The sequence below is a fragment of the Brassica napus genome, chromosome C1 (assembly GCF_020379485.1).
Source record: "Brassica napus cultivar Da-Ae chromosome C1, Da-Ae, whole genome shotgun sequence".
NCBI lineage: Eukaryota > Viridiplantae > Streptophyta > Magnoliopsida > Brassicales > Brassicaceae > Brassica > Brassica napus.
This window is the reverse complement of record NC_063444.1, coordinates 41,525,911-41,546,880: the sequence shown is the minus strand read 5'-3', so window position 1 is coordinate 41,546,880 and position 20,970 is coordinate 41,525,911. Positions and strand designations below refer to the sequence as shown.

Genomic DNA, 20,970 nt, shown 5'->3' with positions numbered 1-20,970 from the left:
TTTCCTCAAATTTTAATAGAATCTAATTTGAGTGGAATTTGATGTACTTTTGTACGAAAAATAAGCTTAAACAAAATCCAACATGGAAGTCATTTGGAAAATGGACTTCATTTTATAAAGTCCACATTTTGCTTATAGTTTAACCCAATCAATAAGTTAATCACTTCCCTCTCGTGTGCAATCAAGGGTGAATTTAGGCCTGGGCATTTTAACCTGGACCCGAAGACCCGAACCGAAACCGACCTAAAAATACTCGACCCGGAACCGGATCGAAAATTTATAAGTACCTTTTGGGTCTAAATTTTTTTTACCCGAAAGAACCGGAACCGAAAAGAAATCGACCCGAATAGACCCGGACCCGAAAAGAACCGATCCAAATAGATCCGACCCGATAAAAACCGATTTGTACCCGACTTAAAAACATGTATATCTAAAACTATGATGTTTTTGTGTTCTATTTTATATATATTATTTTATGATTTAGTTGAAATGTCTTTTGTTAACAACATTTGTTATTATTTTTTAACATTTTTAAAGTAATATAAAGTTTTAAAATGTAAAATTTAGAGTTTTAAAATGTTTTATTTTAATTATTAATAGTTTCATTTAAATTGTTTTGTAAAATTTTAGATATATATGACAAATATTCAACTAAAGTAGATGGAATTGGGTATATCATATCCTTTTCAGATCCTAGATACCCGGACCCGACCCGATATGAACCCGAAATATTATAGGTATTTTATGGGTATGTTAATTATAGACCCGAACCGATCCGGATCCAAGAAGAACCGACCTGAACCCGAACCGAAAAATTTCTAAGTACCTATTGGGTCTAAATATTTAGGACCCGAAAAGATCCGGACCCGAAAGGAACCGGTCCGAACCCGATCCGAAGACCCAAACGCTCAGGCCTAGGTGAATTTGTGAAATGACCAAGTTTGGGAAAGAAATTAAGTGCAGAACACTGATTTTGACATAATATATATCTAACAATTGTGTTTTATTTCCACCGGTTTTACCCTTGATTCATACAAGTTGCCGGTAGCTTAAAGATGTAAAGATGACGTTGACAAAATCCAAGTGTGTCCAATAATTAATACAAATTGTTACCAACAAAAGAAAGATAATACAGCCACATCACATACATAATAACCACAAACATTTCATTAATTCTACTTCATATCACCAAAATAATATATAATATTAATTATACATCAACCCTTAAATCTAAATACTAAAACTTATCTCAATCTAAAACTAATCTCTAAATACTAAACCTTAAACTCTAATCACTAAACCCTAAATCCAAATATAAACCATAAACTCAAATATAAACCTAAATCTAACTCCAACTTTTAAATACTAAACCCTAAATAATTCACTAAACCCAAACTCAAATGTAAACTATATTATATATTTATAATTTTAAAATAAAATTAAAATCTGAAAAATATATATAATATTTTTGTGATATTAAATTATACTATATAAAGATAGAAAATATCATACTAAACTCTAAACACAACCCCTAATTACTATACCCTAAATACAAATTACTAAACCCTAAATCCTAAATACTAATCACTAAACCCTAAATGCTAATCACTAAACCCTAAACCCAAGTATAGACCCTAAACCCAGATAGAATGGAACGAAAAATATAGTATAGTACATAATGGTGAAAAAGAACAATCTTTATTAATCGTCAAATAGAACGATACATGATAAGGTCACTAAACCCAAATCTCAACCTCACCTTCCAAATATTAAACTCTAAATTTTAATCACTAAACCCTAAATGAATAAACTAACATTTAAGCTTCGTATTACCCGGGTATACCCTCCACATATGCAAGTTGCCGGTACAAAAGAAGAAAGAAATGACCCAAAGAAAGAAGAAAGACACATCACTGATTAATAAAGCTAAACCCAAATTAAGAAAGCATAAACCCAAATAGAATATATATAATATGGTTTACTAAACCCAAACCTCTGAATTTATAAACCCAAATACAATCTATAAATTATTTTTCAATATCAGACATTTAAAGATACATTTACTTGGATAGCATGTTACATATCTTCTATTCTGTATAGTCTAAGTAGTATAGTACACGAATGTTTCAAATAATCAAATTTTTTCAGTGGTGTATCCATAGTATGGAATGCAAATAGTAAATCTTCCCCACCCGCAAAAATACAACAATACAAGATACACCATTAATTATTAAAGCTAAACCCTAATTAAGGAAGCCTAAACTCAATTAGTATACATATAATATAGTTTACTATACCCAAACCTCTACTTAGTAAAACTAAACCCTAGGCATGAACCTATAAACCCAAATACAATATATAATTTTTTTTCTAATATTGGACACTTGAAAGCACATTTTGAATATTAAACCCTAAACTGCTATCACTAAACCCAAAATTTACTCCCACACATTCCAAATACTAAACTCTAAACTCTAATCACAAAATCCTAAACCCAAGTATAGACCCTAAACCCAAATAGAATGAAATGAAATAAATAGTATAGTACATATTGGTGAACAAAATAGAACACTCTTTATTAATCGTCAAATGAAACGATACATGTTCACTAAACCAAATCCCAACCCCGCGCTTCTAAATACTAAACCCTAAATCTTAATCACTAAACCCTAAACCCAAGTATAAACCAAAAACTCTAAACCCAAATCTCAAAATCTAATATTGACCTCAAACTCACCATATTACTCTAAATACTAAACCTTAATCACTAATTACTAAACCCTAAACTCAAATAAAAACTCTAAATCCAAATATCAAAATCTAAAATAATACATAATATTATGTAAAATTAGTTTATACTATATAAATATTATTTGTAGTGTAGAAATGTAATATAATACACTAATATAAAATTTTATTTGTCATCTATCCAAAATTGGTTTTAATCATTAGACTTAAACCAATATAGTATGAATTTCATATTACAATCAATTACACAAAATGACATAGAAGAAAACAATCAAATTTTTAAATATAAAGATGATTACATTTTTAAGAAGTAGTATATATATATATCCCAAATAGTATAGTAACTTTACATAAATAAATACACTAAAGAATATATACTATACTATTCCTTTCCCGAATATAGTGTAGACGATAAGTTCATCTTCTTCAATTCTTGTTTTGTCAAACATGCTGATACACCTTCACTTCGTTCACCGTCGTTATTCTTCACTACCATATAGAGATCATCTTCATCTCTTGTCCTTTTTTCGACACGGCGACGCTTTTACCGGTCCACCGTCGTTATTCTTCACCATTGAATCACTAAAATAAAAAAGAAACGAAAACAAAGTATGAAACCAAAATCATGATGTGAGAATTAATGATTTAAGAGAAGGAGAAAAAGAAATGAAAAAGTTGTTACGTCTGCTCACCGTATACGCCTTCGTCGTTGTTCTTTGTTCTTCTCAAGAGAAGAAATTCAGTTCAAGAAGATGTGTGCATAATTGTGTGCATAATGAAAGACCATGTTCATCTTCATCTTCATGAAAGCTATCTAATTATTTTGGGAGGTGAAACTGAATACAACGTGGCCACATATTTTACTTGTTACATTAATTAATTATTTATTTAATTTTTTTTGTAGTAGGTTTCACCGGTTGAATATGAGGGCAATATGGTAATAATTAATAATGTGTACAGTGTATAGAGAAAAAAAAAATTAGGTAGTGAGTGAATTATAATTTGTTTAATGGTTATATAGCCCAATTTCCCATAACAAAATCCAACATCGAAGTCATTTGGAAAATGGACTTCATTTTATAAAGCCCACATTTTGCTTATAGTTTAGCCCAATCAATAAGTTAATCACTTCACTCTCGTGTGCAATGAAGTTTCAAAAGTTGCTGAAATAAGAGTAAGAGTTTACAAGAATAGGAAAAGAACTCTAATTTATTTGTTCTTCAAGGTTCGTTGTAACTTGTGAATGATTTTTAAATACTAAGTAACAAACAAATTGGTCATCTAAATGATATTTAGATTTAAACCTATCCCATTTGAGAGTTTGAGTCTTTGCAAGATGATTCAAGAATAGCATATTTTCCTTCTTTAGTATATATATAGTCTCAACTTCAAAATGGACCATGTGCTATAATAAAATTTAAGACTCAATTCCTCATACAAAAATACATTCAAAAAGAATTGGGTCTTAATGTAAGGTTAAAAAGTCCAAATATTGCAACGGGCCCTGTACAAATGTGCCTCTAGCACATGTTTAGAGCCGGGCCTGTATATAGTAGTAAAACTATCAAGTGAGAAAATAAGATGTTTCCGATAGCCGGTTTTAGTTTTCATATATGTGATTAAAGATTTTTTATTTTATTTTTTTGGAAAAGGGTGATTAAAGATTATTATTACTCAAGTGTTTACAAGGAGTTTTTAGCTGAAACCTTACACAACCCGTTGAACCTTGAGATTGTTTGCGTGATCTTTTTGTTTTTTTTTCCTTACATATGTATGATCTTTTTGGAATATGCAGTCTCTAAATCTTGGTGTTTAAAGTTCTGAGTCAAGTTTAGTGAAAGAATAAAAAAAAAGTATATGTCTTCTTATGTTTTTCCTTGAAGATTTCTCTATCCTTTTCCAAGTTTTAGCCGCTCTGGGACATGTCGTTCAATCGTTTTGATGTTACCGCTTGATTTATCGAATGAACAAGACTCGTACAGTCGAATATATTCATTGTCAGTATGAAGAAGCAAATGTATTAAGTTTCAACACTTTGATTACATATCTTTCTTCACTTTTTTTGTCTCTTTATTACCATGCACTTGCTTACGCCATTTGTCTCGCCATCACCGAGCACTTGTTTCGAATATATATTTTTGTGTTTATAAATACATTATGCTTTTGTCTTATAAAAGAACATAAGTTACACAGCAGATGTTAAAGAATACCATCGAAATCCAAATTCGAATAAAGGAGAGAGTAGAAAGTGTGTGTGTGAGAGGCATGACCTTAAAATGTTACAAATTCCTTTAACCAAAAAGTAAATTATAAAAAGCTGGTTTACAAGATTTGAAAATTTGAGACCATGCATTTTTTTTTAATACTTCCGTCCAAAGGAACCTTATTCCTTTATTTTTGCTTAGTAAGCAAAATATATATAACCATCCATTTTACTCATACTAATATAACTTTAAGCCGGATTCAATGGACCAAAGTTTCAGATTAATTTTAGAAAAAATTGCCAAAACAGAATAGAAAAACAATTACATTGTCTCTTTGCCATAAATCTTTTTTTGGTCAGATTTGGACTTAAATACCTCTGATCAACTTTGAAAAATCGTATCAATTATTTTAAGAATCAGAAAAATATGGAAAAAATATACAAAATGTATATAAACAAGTGACAAACATATGAAAAATACTTTTGTTGAATAAATATTTGTGGAACACAATTTCATATTTTGGTCAACCGATGGCAGAAAACATAATCTAGTGTCTACGAGGATGCAGATTGCATATTCGGCTAACTACATGAATATCTGCAACCAGCAGAACGTTAAATCGACCATTTGTTATAATTCTAGCATGGTAGAATTGAACGACTACTATTTCTTTTATTTCTGAACTACGGTAGACATGGTAGAATTAAACGACTACCATATCTTTTATTTCTGAACTACGGTAGATTTGATTAACAATTATTTTCTATATATCTATAGAGGCGAAATGACAAAATCTGTCATGTCTCATGACTCTGCCATAATATGATTCCATAATCTACCACATTGCTTTATTCTTTGGACAACGTAATGTATGTTCTACGAATTTCAAATTGTATATTTTCCTTAAATATCTCCAAAATCTGTTAAGAGAATATATTCTAAATCTATTTTCCTTAAATTTCGTGTTTTCCAAGTATATATATATTTTTTTAAAAATCGTGGTCTTCTTCTTGGTGAGACGATTTTGATTTTTTTTCATCCAAAAATTTTGAATTTCTTGTTGAAGAAGATGCATATCTATGCTTCTTGTGGGTTGTGGAAATTTTTATCCCCTTAAAGGATGGGGTTTTCAGTTGATAAGAACAAAACGAGGTAGAGTACTGTACATGGAATTGACAAGTTCCTTTGAAGACCTAAGGCGTATGGTATTTGAAGATTTTGGAATTGACCAAAACCTTGTCGAGCTTGAGTTAAGCTACTTACCTATGGAGTTAATCAGTTCAATAGACTGTCCCCCAGTTATCATTGAGAGTGATCGGCAAGTCAAAAATTTTCTTACATATGTACGTGGAAAAGCTTCTACAAGGTTGTGTGTGTCTACTTCACCTATCAGTGGAAACAACGGAAACATTGGGGTTGATAATGAGGAATTTAACTCGCCTTTCAGAGAGCAAGGTGAACCTTCCTCATTTCCACCTCGAGATGACAGTGTTAGTTCATCTGAATCAAGCAAGGATGTTGAAGATAATTCTAACTCAAACGGCTATGAAGAAGATGATGTTCTCGCCATAAGTGCAAAAGAAGACGATAGTGGAAAAAGTGTTCGGTTTTCTTTGATGGATGTTGTGAAGAGGGGTGAAACGTTTCAAAACAAAACCATGTTGAAAGCAGCTTTGGAAATGTCAGCAATGAAGCATAACTTCGATTACAAAGTTGTGAAATCTAACAGAAAACTTTGGTACATCCGATGCAAATACAACCCTTGCAAATGGAGTGTTCGGGCTGAGGGGTTATCAGGTTCCACATATTTCATCATCAAAAAATATGTGGCGGATCATACATGCGCTGCGTCGAGTATGAATAATGGTGGTCGGACAGCTTCTGCAAAAACAATTGGCGGTCTAATAATGCATAGGTATGATGGTGTGAAAGAAGGTCCCAAAAATAATGATGTCATACAGATTATAAGGATGGAACATGGATGCGAGATATCTAAGTCCTTAGCATGGGATGCTCGGGAGTTTGCAATTAGCATGATTAGAGGTATGCCGGAGAAGAGTTTTGGAAAAATTCCAAAGTACTTGCACATGCTGAGAAAAGCTAATCAAGGAACGCATACGTTTTATGAAACCGATGTTGATGGTAGATTCAGATTTCTCTTCGTTTCGTTTGGCCAATCAGTACGAGGTTTTCAGACAGCCATGCGACAAGTTCTTGTTGTTGATGAGACATTTTTGAATAGCAAATACAAAGGGGTATTACTTGCTGCGACAACTTTAGATGGAAACTCTAACTTGTATCCTGTTGCGTTTGCGGTTGTGGACTCAGAAAATGATTGTTCATGGGATTGGTTTATGAGACAGCTAAAGGTTGTTGTTGCGGACGAGCATTCTCTAGCTTTTGTGTCAGACAGAAATGCCTCACTTTGTAAGGCAATAGAGAATGTGCATCCTCTTTCTCAACATGGAATTTGCATCCACCATTTGTTGAATAATGTGGTCACACATTACAGAGGAAAGAGACTGGCTGGATTGATTGCAAAAGCTTCTAAAGCTTATAGAGTCATTGATTTTCAAAAGCGATTCCAAGCTGTGTGCAATATTAGTCCAGCTATTGGAAAATATTTAATAGATGCAGATGTTACAAAGTGGGCTCGCTGTCAGTTTCCAGGATTCAGGTATGACATCAGGACGACAAACCCAGCTGAATCAATAAACTCTGCTTTGCGCACACCAATAGAGTATCCAGTCATTCCTTTGTTGGATAGCATCAGAGAAATGCTGACCCGTTGGTTCTTCGAACGCCGCACACGAAGCAGGAAGCACAAAAAACCATTAACTATTGCCATCGAAAAAAAGATAGACAGGCAGCTTAATAAAGGTAAAACGTTTCTGGTGCAGCCAGTTGACGAGTACCGTTTTTTGGTTCGCAGAGATACAATCGACTACCTGGTTGATTTAGACAGAAGAACCTGCTCATGTGGGAAATACGACCTACTGAAAATCCCATGTAGACACGCAATCAAGGCTGGTTTAACAGTTGGTCGAGCCCCATCCTCACTAACGGATGACATGTACACGACTTCCACTTGGAGAACAACTTATCAAGAAACTATCAATCCAATAGGTGTTCCTGAGGATAGTTGGGTTGTTCCAGATGATGTTCGGAATGCTAATATGGTACCTCCTGAATCAAGAAGAGGAGCAGGAAGGAGAAGAAAGCGCAGATACGAGACGGTTGAAGACAAACTCCGTTCATCGCAAGGAGCTCAAGAAAAAAAGAGGCGCAGATGCAGTCGATGTGGCGAAGAGAATCATAACAGAGCTACATGTGACAGAGTTATTTAGCCATTTCGTTGTTTTGGATCTTCTTGCTTTTGATTAGCTTGTTTTTCATTATGGTGTTGGTTACTTGATTAACTTGTTTTGCTTGGTTTTGGATTTAATTGTTCTTCGTTATGGATATTAGACATCTTGTTATCCCTCTCGTATTTTTACTGCAATTTACTGCAACATTAATCTCTTTCATACCCAATAAACTCATACAAGAAGATTGTGAACTGAAGCAATAAACTGAAGCTATTAGCTTTGAAACAACAGAAAACAAACGATAAGTATTAGATTGTGAACTGAAGCTGATAATAGTCAGCAACCAAAAGTCAACAAGAAGCCATTAAGTGTATTATAGTCGATCATAATGAAAACAATAATGTAAACTTAAGCTATCTTGAACCCATCAAACTCAGACAACAAGCAACCAATCACTAGAACTTGCTCAGACAGTAAGAGAAGTCCATATTCCTACGATTGCTCCCACAACAACAATAGCCACCGTCGCAATCTTTAGCTTCTGTTTCATCTCCTGTGCAACTCTAGCAATCTCCAAGTTCACCTTCTCTTTGAGCTTTTCCGACATCTCAGCTTCAACTCTAACAATCTCGGACTTCACTTTTTCCATAACCCTTTCTTCAAACTTCGTAATCTCTTGAGCAACTCTCTCATGTTTTGCATCTACCATCCGTATCTCGTCAATCAAAGCTTCATCAATCCATTTAAATAGATGATTCTCAGTTTTTCTCTATCGCAAAAGAAACCAAAAATCAGTTAGTATGGTTTTAACTGCAACACGAAATCGAAACATGGACTTACATCTTTTGCGATTTTGCATCTGTAGAATCGTCAATACCTATTCTCCGCCGTCGATGAACCAAAAGTGGTTATACCCTCGCCACACAAACATCTTGTGGGCACACCATGATTAGAGATTCGAGGAAAATGAGCAGAAGAAGTCGACGAACTGGTCATTGTGATTTCGTTTCGAGATTCACATGATTCGCAGACAAAGAACCCTAATCCCCTTTTCTCTCAACTTTATTTTATTAAGTTTCGACAAATGAAAAGAAAATCACGTGTTTGGGGGGTGTGTGGATCCGGGTTTAGGGTCGGGTTTTAAGAACTTTCGGGTGGGCCTAGTGGGTATAAACCATAAACGGTTATACTCTATAACCCTTATATTGGCTGCTAAAATACTACACCCTAATACACTAAAATCGACATCTGAGAACTAAATGAAGACAAAATTTGAAAATACTAATTTTTATAACTATAACTTAATAATCTATAAAATCGTCATGTTAATATACTTAATTCTTAATTTTTAAACAAAAAATTATTATCCATTCTTTATGTGATTTAGGGTATTGTATTTGAAACCTATCTATATTAAAGTTTTTGATATGAATCCAAACTAATTTAGGGTTTAGGGTATGAATCATAGTTAATTTAGGATTTAGGGTATGAATCATAGCTAATTAAGGGTTTAGGTATGAATCATAGTTACTTTAGGTTTTAGGGTATGAATCATAGCTAATTTAGGGTTTATGGTATTTTAGGGTTCAGGGTATACACCCTATGTGATTTATTTCCTAAAAGTAATTCATAAAACAGTAAAATAGTAGCAAAGCAATAATTCCATAACAATAAGAGTAATGTAAGAATCAAATAACCATGTCTTAAACCCAAAGATGAAACAAACTTGAAATCTAAGAGCATCAAGCAAAAACATCATAAACTCAACCGAGGTCAACAGGTTTCACCAGAAAACGCTTTGGAGGCTTAAATGTGGACATCCGAGACTACAAGACCTCATCATTTGCTGCTTCCCAAAGATCATACGCTATCTTGTGTCGGGCTTCTTTGATGTTCTCGTCATTCACCAAAGAGAAATCTAAGCCAAGTAGATGGCACTCTATGAACTTCAACGAGTAAGCACCACAATCATTACCATTCATGTTTAGGCCGCGCATGGGGACATATGAAACAGTATACTGTTTCACATTGAAATCTTTCTTCCTCTCTGGCGACTGGACAGCCTTGACGATTCGTGGAATGAGGACGGTAAAAGTTTCCACGACCCTGTTGTTCTCCTTACCCCCACAATCGAAGACATCAACTGTCCGGTTCACAAGATTGACGTAAATAGAGATCCAGTGGATTTGGTTAACACATATAGGGATGTAGAGACGATCGACGTCAACGCTCCATACTGAACCTGTGCTTCCATTATATGGAAGCTCACCTCTTCCATACTCGAGAAAATTGTCGTCGATTTTGTACCCTCTCCTGTTTCCATCAAACTTGCCATAGGCCGTGGTGATCTGATTACTGAACATACAGTTCAAAAATGCGACTCGGTCTGGCCTCCACCAACGCAATGCGGTTTTTTCCCGAAACAAATACATCATGGCGTCCATGTCCTAAAAAAGACAATACAATTTTGTTTAGGAATGAGAACCAACAACAAAATTCAATCTGCAAAATAATTCTGAGCTAAACTCACAAAGTTCTTCAACCAAATATTAGGCCCACTTATCCGTGAAGCTAACTCTGCATCAAATGTAGATGGCCCAATCTGAAGTACTCTGTAAAGAGAAAGCATTGGTGTGATGATGTTTATGAGGTAGATTTGAGAAAAATAAGTAAAACAATTCAAATACAACTTACGTGGGATTCAAGGTCATTCAATTAGTTTGGCCCGTTTGTCTTCTGGAAGGAAAACCAATTCGTAGTCTTTGGCTTTGCAACAGACTTCTAGATCATCACTATCAATCAAGAATGGTGTTTTGAAGATCTCAGGCCGAAAAGAAGTCATTGGCGTAGTGAAAGCAGAAGGTCCTTCGGACTGCTTGTCTTGAGATGGATCAAAACCGTCAACATTTGACTCTTGTGTAAGGTTGCCCATTGTCTTCTGTAAGTGCTCTTGGGTCCCTACATTGACATCTAAGGTGCTAAATAAGCTGGCAAACACATCAGACAAGTCTGCATCCTGGTTATAAAACACAAAACATGACATTAATAATTTTAAAAGAAATATTTTACAAAGAAAGACATCCATCCTTACAATAATATTACACACATGATCCAAAACATCATCCTTACATAAATATTACACACAGCAAAGACAACATCATCCTTACAATAATATTACAAACCGCAAGAATATCAACCGAGTACATGAAAAAGAAAAGCAACCGAAGACATGAAAATAAAACAGAAACCGAAGACATGAAAAAAGATCTACTTCTTGTTTACCTTTGTCTGAGACCTTGTCTTCGCAGCATTCGCAGGACCACCAGTGTGAGCAGTCGCAGAAGCTCGATTGTGATAAGGAGCAGAAGCTTCACTGCGAGAAGGAGCCAGACCACTAGTAGAAACCGAAGCAGGAGCTTCGGTAGAAGCCGGAGTAGGAGCAGGAGCACGAGCAGAAACCGAAGCCGGAGCAATAGCAGCAGAAGGAGTCCAAAACGGATCAGCACCACGAGTCTGAGTATTAGCAGGCGCACCACCCTGAGTCTGAGATGAAAGGATCTTCTCCTCTAATTTGATAAAGCGGTCTTGAATAACCTCGCGTACCTCGAGCTCTAAGGCAGTAAAAGAAGAGTTAAACATACTCTGGATATAGGACTTCATTTCCTCTTCAAGATCTCTATATTTTTCGGTTGATCTTTGGCAAAGTAACCTCTTCTTCCTTGACTCGGCACCAGTATCCCGAAACCTGTTCTTCCTCTTCTTAGTAGGAGACACACGGGTGCTTTCTATTTCGTCTTCAATTTCAGTATCACTTGTCTCTACATCCGCTTCTTCATCTGAACCATCTTCCTCAGAACTGTACTGAAATGGTTTTACTGTTTCCTTATAAGCCCAAACATGCTTACTCCAGTCATACTTATTTCGCTGCATGTCAATGATTAGATCGACTCTTTCATCCTTCATCTCAGAGGGTCGAGCAAACTCAGCATCAGTAATCACGTCTTTGAAATTTCCAGACGTAGAAATGCATGGAAACACATCTCCCTACAAAAAATAAACAATTTAAAAAAGGTTAAAGACGCAACAATTTAAGAACTATGGACATCAATAACATCAACTAAAGGAAACAGAACTTACGGTGGATGCAAAATTAGACTCTATGGTAATAATATCCTCATAGGAAATCTTAGCAGATCCTTTCCAATTCTTGAACCTCATGGTAGTTACGCCTTTTCTCAGTTTCTGACCCAAAAGAGACCCAATGTCCGAAACAGCCTCCATCAACCAAATCTGAAGTGCATACGAGAATCCATCTACGACATAACTGTTTTACGTCTTCACTTTATCCATAGATTTGATAATGGAACTCACCAGCATATCAAAAGAGTGAAGACCCCACAGATATTTCCTCATCTTCTCGAAGTCCATCACGAGCTTGATATACTTGTGTGGGATCCACACCTTTTCATCCTTCGCCATAAGAATACCAGCAATCACACACAAATACACCAACCTCAGCCTATCAACACGAGACCAGGTATTACACAACTTCACATGCACCTTCCTGATTTGCTGAACCGAAATATTTTTTTGTCTCCTTAGCAACTTACTCCAAAACCCTCCATCATATTCCTAGTCATCAATCTCCAAGTCAGGCTCGTCATTGTAATTCAGACCTGTGATCGCATAGAATTCTTGCATTGAAAATCTGAGAGGCCTCCTAGCATAATGGAACCACAACTCATGACGCTTTGCGGTCAGAAGCTGCTTACAAACGAAGGTGTGGATCGCTCTTTCCGAAAACTGAAGCTTGTGTACATAAATGGCCACAACCTGAGCAAATAGCGGATCCTCCGACACTTCTTTGTACTCGTCTGGACAGTACTTCGCCACCTTCGCAAGTATGGAAGTTCGACAACTGTTGTTGACCTTCTCAACTTGTGTTTCAGTTCCCTATTTGAATAAGCATTTAGGCAACTGATCAATTGTCATACCTGTGAACAATGAAAGAAACACAATCCCTACAGTCAATATTCATAAAACAAATGCATCATAATACAAGTCACAAGATAAAACAAGAGTTACAAGAGATCGGTTGCTACAAAAACAATTTAACCAAAGCTCAAAAAAGTAGGAAACTTTGATAAGATTGAAGCCTAAATAATTCACAGAAACAAAAATCGAAACTTATGACAGTCAAAATCGCTCTTAAAAAAGCTCAAGTAAAAAATACACAGACATGCAAAAAATTCATAGACAAACCTGAGGAGAATCGATTGGTTTGCTTGAAACTATGCCTGAGAGAGTGAGAGCGGAGCGGTGAGGCACGAGTTTAGTTATCGGCGAGGTACGAGCTTCAGTGGTCTTCGGCGACTTACTTGAGAACGAGTCGCGAAGTGAGACGAGGTCTCTGAGACTTCGATTGAGAAGAAAAAGAACACCGGTGGAGTATTACCGGCCAGAAGGACACCGGCGACGGCGAGATCCCCTTTTGGAGCACTTCAAATCGTCTTTTCTCTCTATCGCCAAAGGAGGAGGCAACAATTAGGGTTCGTCGGGCTTTGTCAATTTTTCTCTTTTGCATTTTTTTTTAATAATTAAATTAACAAAATCTTTTTTAAATTTTGTTTTTTCTTTTTTTTTAAATAATTAAATTAACAAAAACGTTTAAAAAAATAGATTAGGGATTTAATTGGGTTTACAGAAAAAATTATGGCATTGGGACAACTTATAATTCATATTATGGCAAATGGACAATCTACTTGTATTTTTGTTCCATATTTCCAATTTTCCCATAATTTTATTCTTATTAGTACACGAAGCTGTCATTTGAATTTGATTGCAGCAAAACTGTGGGTGTTTAGCCAATACAAATTTCATACATAGCCTCAGCTAACAAATCAAAATAATCAGATGATATGATAAGTCACTTGATTGATCCCTTCCCTACTATAAAATTATACTATAACTTTACGCCTATTAAAATACGCCACTTTGAATGACTAATATTTTAAGTATGATAGGAATTTAAAAATACCCTATCCCTTAAAACCATTTTTACCGTTAAATGCGTGTTGAACACATAATAAATTTTTGAAATATAGAAAAATCATCGTATAGTTCTTAATCAAATCAGGCGAAACCAAAATTGAATATTTGTGAAATTGATCCGCACTAACAAAAAAAATTTCTTGGTATGGTTTACATTATCTACGTTCAAAATAGCTGATAACATTTTTATACATTAGTAAAAGTCAAAATGGCATAATATGAGTGGTCTTGGTCTCGTATGCAACCAAATCGGAAGCAGATGGTTTAACCTTCAAAACCTTAATCACATCTTTCGCCATTTGCCTCACCATCGGCGAGCAGTTGCTCTGTATCACAACCAAAAGCTTCGTCACGCCGTTACTTCTCTCCACCGTCTCCTTCACCCTCTTATCTTCCCCGAACACGTAGCAGAGACACCACAAAATCGTAACGGCGTGCTCCGTCGCCGTCGTCGAGACTTTCAACAGCTTCCTCACCACTCCTTCCACGCACCTGCCTCCGTCTCCGCGGCAAATCTCCGATCTACCTTCTCGCTTCGACGTCAGAGTCTCCAACAGTTTCAGCGATTTCTCTGTCACGGCGACGCTTGGTGTCTCTTCCGTTAGGAGAATGTCTTTGATCTTCGTGATCGTTTTCGCGGCGATTAGTTTCGATCTCACTCGTTTCGATTTTGCGATCGTGATTAGGAATGATAAACTCGCTTCGATCAAGGAAGGATCTGACTCTGTGCTGATGAATGTGATCACCTCCGTGAGAATCTCGTCGCGCTCTGCGATTATTAGCTTCGATTGCGTGTCTAAGGAGGAGATGACCTCCAAAACCCTAACGGATTCGATTTTCGATTCCAGATTCCCGCGCTGGATCGCGAGGAGAATCTCCGTTAAGCAATCGCCGCCACCGTTTGTTAACATTAGATTCGATAACCGTTTCCGATCTTCCTCACTCCCTCCCTTGATTATACTATCTAAAATCTTAATCGCGAGAAGAACTAGCTTGATCTTCGTCGTCGTGCGTGTCCCTCCGGCGATGATATCGACGAGCATTGGTACGAGATCCTTTCTCGCCGAGAGAAACGTTCTGTTCGCGTCCGAATCCTTCACGAATCTAACCAAAATCTCCAGACGAATCTCGTCGTCCTTCTCGAGGCTCAGTCTCCGCAACGACTCATTCACCTCTTTCAACGTCGGATCCGGAGGCGGAGAAGCGGCGGCGTAACGGCCGACGGAATCAGACCAGGCTTTGATTAGTCGTTGAAGGGTGAGATTGGGGATAAACTCCTTAGTTCGGAGAACCTGCATAGTGGCGGGACAAGTGTTGTTGCCTCCGTCGAGCCACCGCTGGATACTTGCACGGTCGTAAGTAACGCCGGTGCAGAGACTAACGGGAGATCTCATCACGTCGAGAGATATTGGACACTTGAAGAAGCTAGGAACCGTAATGTACGTCTCGGTTCCCATTGATTTCTGGGTTTCGTAAAAATGCTGCGAGCAAAATGCGGGAAAATAAAAGTTGAAAGAGGGATGCGGAGAGAAGGATGATGATGAAGAGATGGTATCGGTAAGTGAAAGGTGGGGAAGGAAGTGAGTGGAGGTGGTTTTAAAGACAGAGTCAAACGCACGCTTGCGTCACCCTTCAACCTTTTTTTTTTAGTTCTCTTCATAATATTCTCTTTACAATGTTAAGAAAAAACATTCGGTCCTAAATATTCGCCGGACATGACAGTTTCATGTATATCTGGATGACTGGATATATGCTATAGTACTCTGTATAAAACATGTTAAAACGAAATATAAAATCATAAACTAGATACTTCCTCTATACTATCTTCGGTCAAATTCTAGAGGAAACAATTAATTATAGAAGCTCGTACGGTTGTATATGATATCTTCAAAATTCGTTTTGATTCAAAAAATCTGAATATCTAAGCAAAATCGATATTATAAATCATATCCATTAAAAACATAATAAAATATAAATATTAAAATTAAAATTTTAAAAAGCGTACATTTGTTTTATTAGATATACTATATTAAATATATAAGTTAATATAACTATTATTCCAGCATATGATTTCTTAAATTTTATTCAAATATATTACTTATACAAGTATCAAATAAAAAAGTAAAATAATTTTTGTATGTAAACTATAAGTTTTTCTTTACTTTTTCTAAATAATTTAATTATGCTTAAATTTATGAAATATAATTAAATTTTTTATTTTATATCATGTAAAAATATTATAAAAACATAGTTGTATAGTTTTTAAAATATTATTTGCATTAAATAAAGCGGATGAAATATACAAATATCTATAAAAATTCACAAACATATGTATATATTTGGATTTTTAAATATATGTATCTTTTCAGAAGAAAAAAACAAATCGATAAAATAAATATTCATAAAATAAAGAAAAAATCTCAAATTTTGAAATTTTTGATAGTATTTGTTCCATGTCCATTTTTTGTAGATCATGTTTAAAAATCTAATATAAAATAAAATAATTTTATCTACATTGATTATTTTATATTTTGTATACTCTTTTGTTATAGTTAAATTGTGTTTATGTATACAATAAATAATATCATTTTTTATTTTTCTAATTTATGTGAAATTTTTGAATGGGATCATTTTTGGGGTCAAATATACTGAGAGATTCAACTAATATTTGTTGGTCTTGAGTCAAAAATCAAAGCTCGTGTTTGAGTGTCTTGCTCGGTCAAATGTCGTAACCGTTAGATCTGTGGTTTTGACAGGAGCTTTGACCAACGGTAATGATGTTTATACACGTGTGAGTTAAGAATCCAGAAGCGTGTGTATAATATGGGACCAATATTATACACGAGGGGCCTCCGATCTCGTCGAGGGCATAATAGGTATCTTAATGGGGTTTTAAAGAAATAACAGCATTTAATTAAATCAAAACTAAAATTAACTCTAATAATCGATCCTTAATCTGTGCTTTTCGGCATCGTTTCTTAGCCAAAGTAAAAGGCCACGTGTCAGCATGTAGGCAAACCTGAATAATAAATGCTTTTTCTTTTTCTTTTTCTCTCTTTTTTCTTTTCGACTTTGTTCTCTCCGCCTTCAGTTTCTCTTCTTTTTCTCTTCGTCTTCTCTCCGTCGGGGCCTTCAATTGTTTGTTCACTCAGTTCCGTTTTGGATGATCTAAGGCAGAGTTTGTCGAAAACTGAGTGGGTGGAGGAGAGGTTTATCTCTCTCTCGATTCCTCTCTCGAAACGGTTCTCTCCCTCAGTTTATCTCTCTCTCAATTCCTCTCTCTGGATTCCTCTCCCGAAACGGTTCTCTCCCTCAGTTCAACCATTTCAGCTTATCTCTTTCTCGATTCCTCTCCCGAAACGATTCTCTCCCTCTCGGTCGCTCTGCTCTCCTCCGCGACGTCACCCGCGGTGGCTCTTGTCAGCGACCTCGTTGTCGTCGGCGACCTCTCTCTCGTGCTTTCACTGTTCCGGTGAAGTCTTATACTCATGAGATTGTTACGATTTGGTATAGAGCTCCTGAGGTTTCGGTTTGTATTTGCTAAGGTTAGCCTTCTTCTTATGGTGGAGACACTATTTCAATTTTGTGGGGGATATTATTAAGGTTGTGTGTAATTAATCTCTTCTCTTGTTGATTTGTGTAGTAATGGGTACTGAGGAGAAACCTCTTAATCCTCTTGATTCAAGCGATGATGATTTTGCTCCTTCATATCAGGTATTTATACTCACATATGCTAGTACACACATGGAAGTATGATTCTCGGTTCCAATGATTGTTGATCTTTGAATGAATTATATGTATCTGTAAGAGAAGTTGTGGTTTCAGTGATGTGGTTCTTGAACTGAATTGAAAATGATAGCTTTTTCTTTCTGTGAAGTGATGTGTTCGGTTCTGATGTTTTGTGATGTCTATGTCTCAGTCGATTTGTCTTGAAAGTCCCTGAAGAAGATCAACACTCGTTTCAGAGGATTCTGTTTCTGGTGAAGTATGCTTACTGGTGATGGTACGATTACTCCACTTCTCTTTACTTGATTCAATTTTCTTGCTTTACTCTTTATTGCTTTTGTCTGGAATAAATGCTGGTTAGAGTTAGGTTGTGGTTAGTGAATATGAGTGTGATGAATAAGTGCTTGTTAGAGTTAGTTGTGGTTAGTGAATATGCTTGTTCTTAATAAGTTAGATACATGTCAACTCATGTTAAACCAACTGAAAGAGTAAAGCTAATTAAAATCTCCTATCTAACACGATCTCCTTCTGTTTTCATCTATTAAAGCCGGTTCATTTCCACTTTCTTTCCATCTTCTAAACACGTTTCATACTCTCTTTCTGCAAGTCTTGCAAAACATTTCTTCTTCTTTCTCTCTTCTTTCACGGTTTAAGAAATGGATTCAACGAATCCGTATGGTCAAAGCCCCAGTTTTGTTGATCTTTTGAACAGTCAACAAGATAGTTTCCATCCTGAACCCTTTTTCATGAGCCTGTTAGTTCACAATTCCCTCTGTTTGGCACACAATGTACTGAAGCTCCAAGCCTCGCTGAAGAGACACCTACAGAGCGCAAAGAAAGAAAGAAATGGAGTCTGTCATATGATGTAGTGCTCATTAGCTCATGGCTAAACACGAGCAAAGATCCGGTTGTAGGAAATGAGCAAAAAGCAGAGGCTTTCTGGAAACGCATAGCTGCTTACTTTGCAGCTAGTCCAAGGGTTGAAAGAGGTGAAAAGCGAGAGGCGATGCAATGTAAGCAAAGGTGGCAGAAGATAAATGATTTTGTTTGCAAGTTTTCTGGATCCTATGAGGCTGCAACAAGACATAAAACTAGTGGGATGAATGAGAATGGTGTTGTGAAGGCAGCACATCAAATCTTCTACAAAGATTATAAGATGAATTTAACTTTCAACATGCTTGGGAAGAGCTGCAGTTCGACCAGAAATGGTGTGAACTCACTACTAGTAAGATTGATGGAACCTCTAAGAAGAGAAGGTGTGAGGACGGTCCTCAATCATCTAGCTCTCAAGCAACTACCAATCTAGGTGAGGAACGACCTCCTGGTGTGAAGGCAGCGAAAGGAGCGTCTGGTAAGAGAACTGTAGTGGATGGCAAGGCTCTCTCTGAGTTTCAGACCATGTGGTCTATTAAGGAGAAAGACTTGGCAGTGAAAGAAAGATTGTCCAAGATGGATCTGTTGGACAAACTCATTGCAAAGCAAGAGCCACTATCTGAAGAAGAATAAGCCCTAAAGAAGAAGCTAATTACAAAAATGTTGGCTAGTTAGTGTGGGATGTTAAAAACGAGTGTCTATGTTTCATATTTCCAGTTTCATGTTTTGTTTTTTGCATTTAAAATTAGCTTTCTATATCTTGTTCTTGTTTGTTCAATCGTTAAGAAGCGTCTATGTTCTGTTCTTCAGTGTCTTCTATGTTGTTGTTCTGTTTAAAATGTTATGCAATGGAATTAAGTTTCTTGTTCTTATGTCTAACTTGTGTTCTTGCATTCTGTTTCTTTGGTTCTTCTTATCTGCTAGTGACCACTTGTGAGAACACGCTTGTGTAATGTCTTATAGTTTGGTGTGTCACGGACTGATAACGCTTTTGTCCTGTCTTGTAGGTTGTTGTGTCGCGGACTGATACTCAGGCATATGTCACGGACTGATACTCATGCATATGTCACTTTGTACGAGTGTGTTCTCACGGGCCACTCTCTTTTTTATCTCACTTTTACTCTTGTGTATTATGTGACTTGTATACTGTCGGATAAGCTGGTGGATAAGCTGGCACGTGGTGCTCGGAATCTGCCTTCTGCTATGGTTTATGTTGATTCAATTCCCCCGAGGTGGCTAACGGGTCTGGAATCTGCTTAGGTTACTAGCCTTTTGTTGTAAAAAAAAAAAAAAGAATCAAACATTTCTTGTACTCTTGTGCTTTTGAAGTCACAGACTTGTAAAGAATCAAAGTCGATTACATGTAATGAATCAAACATGCTTGTGCCTATATAATCACACTTTGATGTTTCAGAGTTCCAACAAGGAGAAGACACCGGAAGTTCACATCTCGATCTCGATTTTTTTACAGATATGCCTACAAATATCGCCAATATGATGGGTGTTCGAGCTAGAATTCGTGATAGACAAATGCATCAACAACTCAAAGCTTATTTGGTTGAACATTTATGGAGTAAATTTGAACGTGATGAAGACAACAACTGAGTTCGGAATGTTTTTTTTCAAATTATTCTCGTTTATTTTATTAATCCTTGTTTTTTGAAAAAAATTTAAAATCTATGTTTAAAATTTTCATTTTTACTATGTTTTATTTAATAAATAAATTTTATGTTTAAAAAAAAGTTATTTTTTTAAAAACCCCTAATTAAGAAACTACCATTGGAGCATACATTCTAATAGTTTCTTAACTACAATCCTTAAGTACAATTAAAGTACAATTAATTAATTAAAAACATTAAGAAACCCATATGGGGTCACATTGATAAAGATGCTCTAAGGACTTGCTCCATTTTTGTCTTATTTTTAGTAGTACTTATATTTTTTTGATAAATCATATCGCCTAATTTGATCGGTTTCGGAAGAAATACGCTTATTGTTACAGAGTGGACTGGCTATCATTCTGCATGATCCGAGTTTGAAATATCTTCTGACTAATACCA

The 20,970-nt window shown here is 35.9% G+C and overlaps 2 protein-coding genes and 1 long non-coding RNA gene across 3 annotated transcripts; 2 read left to right on the top strand and 1 right to left on the bottom strand.

Annotated features, from left to right (window-relative positions):
- Window positions 1-6,118: 6,118 nt before the first annotated feature.
- LOC106393497 lies at window positions 6,119-8,299 on the top strand. Its single transcript, XM_048743973.1, has one exon. The coding sequence runs from the start codon at window positions 6,119-6,121 to the stop codon at window positions 8,297-8,299; it is 2,181 nt and encodes a 726-aa protein (XP_048599930.1).
- Window positions 8,300-14,406: 6,107 nt separating this feature from the next.
- LOC106391484 (U-box domain-containing protein 29) lies at window positions 14,407-15,933 on the bottom strand. Its single transcript, XM_013832149.3, has one exon. The coding sequence runs from the start codon at window positions 15,766-15,768 to the stop codon at window positions 14,515-14,517; it is 1,254 nt and encodes a 417-aa protein (XP_013687603.1). The 5' UTR covers window positions 15,769-15,933; the 3' UTR covers window positions 14,407-14,514.
- Window positions 15,934-16,495: 562 nt separating this feature from the next.
- Window positions 16,496-20,302, top strand: LOC106395501. The gene is made up of 4 exons (XR_001279272.3): window positions 16,496-17,856; window positions 17,955-18,025; window positions 18,231-18,314; window positions 19,918-20,302. It is a non-coding gene; the product is annotated as an uncharacterized LOC106395501 (long non-coding RNA).
- Window positions 20,303-20,970: the final 668 nt, after the last annotated feature.